Source organism: Xyrauchen texanus, chromosome 11 (assembly GCF_025860055.1).
Source record: "Xyrauchen texanus isolate HMW12.3.18 chromosome 11, RBS_HiC_50CHRs, whole genome shotgun sequence".
Taxonomy (NCBI): domain Eukaryota; kingdom Metazoa; phylum Chordata; class Actinopteri; order Cypriniformes; family Catostomidae; genus Xyrauchen; species Xyrauchen texanus.
Window position 1 is genome coordinate 5623121 of NC_068286.1, and position 9562 is coordinate 5632682.

The 9562-nt window shown below is 42.5% G+C and overlaps 1 protein-coding gene across 1 annotated transcript; it reads right to left on the reverse strand.

Annotated features, from left to right (window-relative positions):
• Positions 1–2796: 2796 nt before the first annotated feature.
• On the reverse strand, positions 2797–9309 carry LOC127651851 (delta-like protein A). The gene is made up of 11 exons (XM_052137887.1): positions 8899–9309; positions 8501–8803; positions 8328–8388; positions 7961–8218; positions 7044–7104; positions 6559–6689; positions 6104–6273; positions 5407–5623; positions 4465–5293; positions 4118–4352; positions 2797–3703 (listed from the first exon to the last, which is right to left on the reverse strand). The coding sequence occupies exons 1-11, from the start codon at positions 8950–8952 to the stop codon at positions 3698–3700; spliced, it is 2325 nt and encodes a 774-aa protein (XP_051993847.1). The 5' UTR covers positions 8953–9309; the 3' UTR covers positions 2797–3697.
• Positions 9310–9562: the final 253 nt, after the last annotated feature.

The window sequence follows — 9562 nt, forward strand, 5'->3', positions numbered from 1 at the left end:
GCAGTCTTTGAGATTAAATATAAACTGACACCTCATGGGAATTTTCTGTGTCTATTTGTGACATCACTGACAATATTGATTCATATTTTTACCATTATGACAATGTTTACTTTGTAGTGTTTATATTGTAGCACATTGTAGATTATTGTAAGAATGCACGTTTTGTTTCCCGTTTGTGTTTGTGCGAGTTGGGAGAACAGCCATTTCAAAATAAGTGTCCCCAGCATATTTTGGGCTGGTTTATATTTAAAAGTCCCACGATATGCACCAGATCTTCATTTTTGGAGGGATTTTGGTTGAACGATAATGTGGGATTGTAATCTCTATGTCTGTTCCCGTCACAGTAAGAAAGACGGAAAAAGTTTTTAGAGTTCAATAAATCGATTTTAAAACATTTGGACGATTTATGGGTTATTGACTTTTTCCAGCACCTCAGTTATTGGTATCGGCAAAGTCCAGAATCAGTCGACTTCTACTAGATATGGCTATGTAATACAACTGCTCCCAATGGCAGGCTAGCACCTTGCAAAGACCAATTCTGGTCTTCCGTGGCACACCGTGATTTTCTATTAAATTTGTGGTTAGTTTTTGGTTTGGGTTTGGGGTTAAACTACGAAAGGTTTTAGGAACATTGTTCATTGGTTTGTTCATTTTTCTCTTCGGGAGTAAAAGTCATTCGTTTTTGACGAGCCAGCTTGTATGATTTCTTATGATTATGCAGTTTTGTATTCTTATAATGCTTGTCATGAAATACAAATGTTAGTCAAATTACATAAAGCAGTTTAAAGTTTAATATGCATGAAAAAAATGTAAAGAAAGTGTAACAAAAGTGCAAGAACGGGGCTAAAGGCTCAGTGGGGTAAAAGGCTCCATTCATTTAATTTTAATCTCCCAAAACACTAAATGGCATCAAATTCGTCCACAGGACTTTCCTAAACACCTGTTTGTCACTATGAACATTTTACTGATCCATGAGATCTTTGACTTTAGGGTTAGGGGTTAATGTTTAGGGGTTAATGGTTGAATTAGTGATTATTTTGAGTAAGCATCATCTTCATTTGTTACACAAAAAAGCATCTTGCTGTCTCAAAATGATTTGCATTAGTTGACAAAGTGTCCTATAACTATTTCCCCAGTATCTACAGGATATCACTTTAAACCCCTATAGGGGCCTTTTACCCCAGGTGTATTGTAAAAGTCTCCCTCGCCACAATTACAAACCCTACTTCATGTCATAACAGCTAAATGGACTGATTCCATTCAAGTCAGTTCATTTAATAATAATAATATTGTTAAATATGACTGAATCAACCTGGATGCATTAGTGTACACCAGCAAAAGTACCTTTAAGAATCATAACATGTATACATCTCCTTAAGGTAAAAACGGTCCATATTCACTTTTTACAGTCTATGAAGTCTGTCTAAAATACAATTTTGGTTCATTATTTATTGATCTCAGAATTGGTCTCTAAAGTGAAGTGCTGAGGGTAACGTGAAGTCGTTTAAAGTTACGATCAAATGAGAAATATCAGAGACGTCCAAGAGCCGTAAGCTGAAGAGTGCCATTGTGTCTCTCCTCCGTGGCCCATGTGGGGTCTAGCTGGTGTTTTCTGCCTGCAGTACAATTTAACTCAGGAGGACAGACAACATCTGTCGTTCCTTGCCCCCTCCCTTTCCTCCATTCATAGGCACACACTGCCTCTCCCAAATGGTGCCCCTTTGTATGGGCTATTGTCCACTGCTACATTGTGTGACTCTGCCTGTTCCCCAGAGCCCCATTGATGAGTGCTGTTAGAGACCTTGGCCAGATCTCCTCTGAACTTCTTCTCCAGCTTAATGTTTAGCCATAAAACTCAACAAAAGACATTCTGTTCTCTGGCTACATTAACGTTAGAGTACAAAATCTCATAAAACAGAAAGCACTATTATTATGTTCAGTTTTGATTCTTTTGGTAATATGCAAAATCGAGGAAGGTTTTCACGCCAGATCACATTTGTTTTGTTTTTATCCCGTTAGGATGTCAGCCAATTGTCAGTGTGTTTGAGCTCTTCCCAAAGCTTTACATTTCTCTCTCCAGTCCTGCTGGAAAACTTGTAAACATCCAGCAGCTATTTGACAGCGTTTCTCAAAAGCCCTCTCTTGAGCGATGTACCCGCGGCAGGCTGAATGTGGGCAAAAGCGATGAATAGCCCAGTATGGGGTGACCGAGAGGCCAGAGCAGATGTTAATGATTAGCTTCGTTCTCATCCCTGTAAAGAATCCACATCCCACTTTACTCCCGTTTTCTCTAGTCCTTACCGAGCGCCACACCCAGAAAACACCTCCACAGAACTGAGGGTCGCCACAAAAGGAAGTTAAAAGAGAAGAGGAGCACTTAAACCTTTGTTGCATTAATTTGAAACAGGCCATTTCAGTGTTAAAATATGAGTGTGAACTAATGTAAATGATTAAGCAGGTCCAGTGGTATTAATGAAACATTGACATATTTTCAATAGTCCATAGTCTTTATTTGGAAAAATAATTTAAGCTAAAACTTCATTCAGAAAAGAAAAACAAACAAAATCCTGTTAATGAAAACAACAGCATTAATAACATTTTTTTTTTTACAATACTTCTTTAAATAACATTTTCTCAAAACATCCCAGCAACCCGAAGTGCCTTTGCAAGTAACAGGAACAACTTAAACTTAACTCAAACTTAAATAATCTTCAAATATTTAGAAATACAACATACAACTTAAATAAAAAAATAAATTAACTTAAATCATACACCTCTTGTTAGAAAAAAAGGGAACAAAAACATACAAACAAGGATAATATCTTCAACACAAACTTTTTTTTTTTAACGTCCAAAAACAAAATTACATACGCTAAACCATAATGCAAAAAAAGCGGAGGCTCGGAAGACTTTGAGATTTTTTTGAGCACTTTTAGATATAGAGTCCACTGGTCATGTGACGGGATATGACATCATGTGACATTTAACTCAGTGCAAGACCGGCCAGTATGGCTGAACATCCACCGTAGTGACTTGTACACTGACTTGTGGGGCCAGCAAATGTTGCCAAAATATTGCTAAAATGTTGTCACAACTTTGCCAGACAGTCGATGGCAAAACAATTGCGATACATTTCTTTTAAACTACTTCAACATCCTTAATGTTTGGTGCAGTCTCTGGGCACAGTAAAAGCCTGTGGGGCCCTGGAATTGTTGGCGAAAAAACAGCAAATGTTGCCAAAATATTGCGAAAACGTTGCCACGATGCTGACACAGTATTGGACATCACATGGCAAAACACGGCGATACTTTTCTTGTATTCCCCTCTATTTATGTTATATTTTTCCTAATGCCATTTCCATGTGATGAACCCACATTAAAAAACATTAAAAATGGACACATATTGTCCAACACCTTTAAAATGGCTTTACAGGTAAATTTTACAACTACATTTTAAACTTTATTTGACACTCCAGCCATCATTTCCAAGTTTCCAAGCCTACAGGCTACCACTGCCTGCGCCTCTTTCAATACAGAGAACCAGCTCATCCTGAATATCAGTTAATCAGTCTTAGTTTCTCAGCAGCAGTAGTCATGAGGTGGGACGTTTCCACCTAAGGTTCGAGCAGCAGCATTTTCTTAGGGAGTCCAAAATGCCTCCCGTAGGACACAATGAGCATCGGCTTCCTGCAGGCCCATTACACCTGAGTAGTGGAAGAGGAAAAGACAGAAACAAAATGGTCGTTAGTTTTGAGATTCAAAATATGCGGTAAATGGTCTGCACTTATATAGCGCCTTTTTAAGCCTTAACGGTATTCAAAGCACACTGTGACTCATTCACCCATTCACACACACATTCACACACCAATGGCGGCGGAGCTGCTATGCAAGGCGCTAGCCTGCCATTGGGAGCATCTTGGGGTTCAGTGTCTTGCCCAAGGACACTTCGGCATGTGGAGTCATGTGGGCCGGGATTCGAACCACCAACCCTGCAATTAGTGGCCGACCCGCTCTACCAACTGAATGACCAAAATGACCTAAAATGACTGCCAATCTCGAGGTTTTAATGTACGACTTCACACGTGCATGAATTCAAGAATTATAGATGGCTAACTCACCTCAGTTGCAATTACACATTCATCTTTTTCTTCCGACATCACCATGACGGATTTGTATTTGGTGTCGACACAAGCCGACGTGGACGCCGATGCACATGGCGACGCACATGCTGACTCGGAATACAGTGAATCTGAATACTTTGATTGTGAATAGTTTGACTCTGAATGCTTCGATTCAGAATACTTGGATTCAGAATACCTTGACTCTGAATACTTGGACTTTTCTGATGCATCACTGCAAAGGGAGGAGAGACAGTAGCATATTAGTGATTGTCAGCCTAGTTTGATGGGATTCTGAATAGGACCTTGAGTCAGAAATAATATGAACAATGGGACAAGATTTTTACCTTTTCAGACGTTTCCTGTGCTTGTCCTCAAACTCGCAAGAGCCTTGCAAGGATTGGCACTTTACATCCTCGCAGCTTTCTGACAACTCCTTCGCTGCCATCTCCTTCCCAGTATGCTCCAGTTTCACCTCATGTTTAACTTCGTACTTCACTTCATGTACCAGGTTATAGTCTGCAGGTCCATGTCGTGTCTTATAACTCCTCTTTTCGGTTGTCAGACTCAGATCATCGTGGTCGCTATGAAAGTCAATCTTCTTGTTGATGTTCTTGACTGGTGCTGCGCTAACAACACTCACAGCCAGATCTTTGTCACGGTGACAGTTGTTTGTGAGGTTGTTGATGGTTTCATTCTCCCCATTTGCGACTTCTTCCTCCCTGTCCCGTCGACGCTTCTGAACCTTTGAGCGAACGCAAACCACCATCACGGCACATGCAACTACCAACAACAGCACCAGCAAAACTCCAGATCCCACGGCAGTCCAGGGAACATCGCCACCTATCTGGGAAGCTCTGTCTGGAAGCAAGAACTGGCAATTGCGTCCTCCATATCCCGGAACGCAAGCGCATACATAGCGGTTGTTCCGCTCGTGGCAGGTGGCGCCATTGTGGCAGGGGTTGTGTTGGCAACGGCTTACAGGTGAACTGCAGTTCTGTCCGGAGTACCCAGGTGGGCAATTACAGATGTAGCCATTGGCCCCTTCCTGACAAGTCCCGCCATTTTGGCAGGGGTAAAGGGAGCACTCGTTCCCAGCGCCGTCGCAGTTCATACCGGTGAACCCTTCCGGACACTGGCACAGATAGGAGTTCACCAGGTCTACACAGCGTGCACCTATTGGATTGAACGAAAGAAGACAATGAGGATTTGGAGACGTTCACAATTGCTTTAATCCCAAAGATTCCAGTGGAACTTGAAGCAGAAATTCAAGCAAAAGGGGAACATACCATTTGAGCATGGACTGGAGGTGCAATGGTCGATCTTCTTCTCGCAGTTAAACCCCGCATATCCTGTGGGACACTGGCAGAAGTAACCGCCATCGGGGTTGTCGGCGCAGCGTCCACCATTAAAGCAAGGCCCATCTGCACAAGTCATGGCGCTAAGCTCACAGTTATTGCCATAGAAACCAGGTGGACAGGCACAACTGTAAGTGTTCTCCATGTCCTGTGAAAGTCAAAGGAACAGGAAGTTTAAAAACAGATGGAACATTGGATCAGTTTTAACTGTGACTATTGCATTTAAAAATATTTCACTTAACAAAATTGTAAACTGTAAAGGTTCACTACTAAGTAAGTCCTAGTAGAACTACTGTTAATACATGTATGTGTGACACCCTGTAACAAACGGCACAACTCGTACCGTCAAAGTGATGCTTTCCACACTGGATACGACCGTTGCATTGCCAACAGTTTACAAACACCATGTTCTATACCTGATGTGCGGCATGCACTTGGCGCTACAGATAACAGCCGATTGTCTGTGCATATCATCTTTTTATAACATTTGCTTCTACAAGTCCAATGCAGACAGCCTCAAGCGCTGTGGCGTGACACCAGTTGTGTTTGGTGTAAATGGGGTGTAGTACTAATTCTTTTTCTATAGACGACCTGTCAGTATATATTTACACTTCATAGAAAAACTTACAGTGCAGCTTCCTCCATTGCGGCAGGGGTTCCCTGTGCATTCGTTGACCTCGATCTCACAGCTGGCTCCCGTGAAGCCTGGCCGACAGGAACAGGTGTAGCTGCCTTGACCAGTGTTACTACAAGTGGCTCCATTCAGGCAGGGCTTATGATGGGTACAGTAGTTCAGATCTGGAAAGAAAGAGGCAGACATATGTTCAGCACATGTGGATTAATCCAACCGAAAGCAGCAACACATGGCCGAACCGCAGCTGGACAGCTGTTGTGCTCTATCTGTGTCTTTTGTGTTCTTGTATAGTCTTTCAATATCGGTTTCTTCAGTCTCTATTTTGCCCACCCTCTCTCCTTTCCACCAAACATCCTTCTGTCAGTCAGTCAGTCTTTCAAAGCAACATAAATGGCTTTCTTTGATCTTTTGTGAACTCTTACTCTCTTTTACTCTCCTCTTTTTCTTACCTTGGTTGCAGAAGAGGCCACCCCAACCTTCCTGGCAGTTGCATTGCCATGGTTGCTGGCAGGTTCCATGAAGGCATCCTGGGTAACGTATGCACTCATCACAGTAGCGGCCTTTAAACCCAACTCGGCACCTGATACAGCATCCATACAAATAATCCGATTAGAAAACCATGCTTTGATTACAGTTTCACATGACAGTTTCTTTCACCCACCCGAGCTTAATACATGGAGACAACTATATGTAAGCAATCCCAAAAAGTGGCTCTATGGCGGTATCAAAATATTGTATTGATTATTTGAGCAGCCACAAAGAGCAATGTTGGCTCAACCAATGGCACGAGATTGGGGCTATTTGTTTGTCCAACTAATGGCAGAGGGGAGCAGTGCCCTTAGTTTTTGCCGTTCCAATTAACTATGCTATATATATACATATATAACTATAGATTATAATTTATAAAGAATCGTAAACATTGTGAAGAACATACTTGCACTCTCCAGGTTTCTCGCAGAAGCCGTGCTCCTCATCACATCCTGGGAGGCAAATTGCTGAAAGAAGGACATGTACATTAGGACCATGGAGCCTTGGTTCACTCCTTAACCATAAAACTAGTGGAACTAATCCTAACAAACTTATTTAGTTTCAAAGTAGGGGGCTGGGGGGTCACTTAAACCAATTAGCTTTCTGTCTAACTAGAAAAAATACTAAAATCTCCTTATCACCACTGTAGAATTTCTGCTTAACACGTGACCACAATAGGACACTCACAAACAAGGGGACCCTTCTTTACTCCCTCTCTTCACTGTGGGTCAAAACTTTTTTCCCCTACCCTGTGCTCTCAATGTCTCCGGGTAGGGAAGATAAGAGTGGACAGCTGGTGTATGCGCGGCCAGCGTGCGACAGCTGCTCCATTGTCTACGCGCTCCCGGCAGCTGCCCACTTCAAACAATACCTCCCTTCCGCCAGCCAATCGGCTCCCGGCCCGCTCCGAAAGTAACCAATCGGGCACGAGCATGTAAATGTATGGCACGCGTGAGATTATTCCTAAAAACTTTCCTCCTCCCGACTGGAATAAATCAAGTGGTGTGTTGTGAGAGCAGGCTGAATGGGTTAGAGCGAGTGTGGGGGGCGGGGGTATTAGTTACAAGTTGCTTGTAACCGTTAATTTAGTTTTTTTTTTTTCTGACTTTTTCTTCATCGTTTTTCTATAAAGTCTACATAAACTGCAAAAAAAAATAATTAAAAAAAATACATTTAAATAAATAAAAATTAAAAATGACAAAAAAATAAATATATATATATATATCGGCCGCATTTTTTAAGCAAACCAACTACATAAAATTACTATAAAATAAAAATTGCATTTTATAGATGATGTTTGCGATATACTATATTTTGACTTACGTTCTGTGCAGTACTGGCCCTTCCATCCGGCGTCGCAAATAATTTCGCCGCGTTCTCCACATGTGAAATGACCGAACGCGTCATCTCTCGGGCGGCAAAACACGGAGCATCCCTCGCCGTAGTAGTGCTCGTCGCACACAAACCGGTACGAGTACTTGAGCTCGGTACGGCCCACGCTATGCAAGTCCTGAGACCAGTCCTCGCCCACCGTCAAATGACGTTGAGTGGTCATGGTGCTGATGATGCGCTCTGGGGTCTCTAAATAGAATGAAGATCCCAAACTTTCAGCAATGCAATTCAACACTATTCGTTTACGTTAAAAAATGAATATGCATTGCGATATTCTTTTAATTACTGGACCACCAACCTGTTGTTAAATCCTCTTTGGAATCAGCATGCACCGCTTCAATGATAAGAGAAAACGTTCCCTGCAAAACCAAAACGCAGATCCATACTCTCAATACAACATAAGAGATGCTGAACATCAATTCTGAACTGACTCCACATCTGTTTGCACCAATACAAAAGATAGCTACTCACCGGCCACGTGAAACCGAAATTCATCCTGATGGGATTGGTGAAAGAGCCGTCCGGTAATGTATCTGGCACTTGGAAAGAGTTGGATCCCAACACAGGGGTAACGGTACCCCCGTAGGTGCAAGGTGGCTCCGGAGATGCATTGGGCTGATAATGTTTTAAGCAGATGCGGAAAAAAGTCTTGCACTCGCACTGCTGATACGGGGAGGGGGTCAGTCCTCCTTTACAGCAGTTCTTGTTGCCTTGAACTCCCTTCTTGTTCAAAAACTCCTGCAACTTCAGCTCAAAGACACCCGAGCAAGATGCCTAGAGAGGAACCAAGGTAGGAGAGTTAAATCTGTAACATATTATTGCATACTTCAACAGCAGGTTTCAATGAGGATGCATGTGGAAATCCTTACCTGGCAGAGTAACATGTACAGGATGGAGAAGAGCAACAGTAAGTGGCGTCCCATGACGAATAAATAATAAATAAATAGGTTTTTGAAAGTCTTTGAGCAACTTAGCTGCTCCTCACAAAGGATCCCTTCTTTCAGAAGCCCCTTCTTTTAGCCGACTGATTCATTGGGGGAGACTTTCTTTCAGGGGATCTCGAGACTGAACGTCGTTCCCTTTCATGTCCAGTTGAGTGCAGAACAAGAGAATTCCCAAGTTGTCCAAAATACAAAAGTCCAAAGCTTGAAAAAGTTAAAGAAAAAGTGTAATAATCCTCAAAAGTCGCTTCAATGTTCACAGGACGCCTCGGTGGTAGGAAGATGCTTGTGTGCTTTTATAGTTCCTTGTTGGTCTGTTCCTAAACCAGGATTTGTCACTGGCCCAACCCTCCTCATGTCCTTCTCCCACGGACACAGTGCGTTTGTATCTGGAGCGAGGCCGCCCGCCGCTAGTTTTATACGGGGTGCCACATGCCGGGGTAATAATATGCTAATGAACTACTACCCCCAATCTGTCCCACGCATTACAATGCGACTCCCTTCGACCAGCCCCTACCAACCCACCGGCCTCTCCAAAACACATCAGAACTGCTGCGTGTGCGCGTAAAACGCGACTATAATTTACAACTTT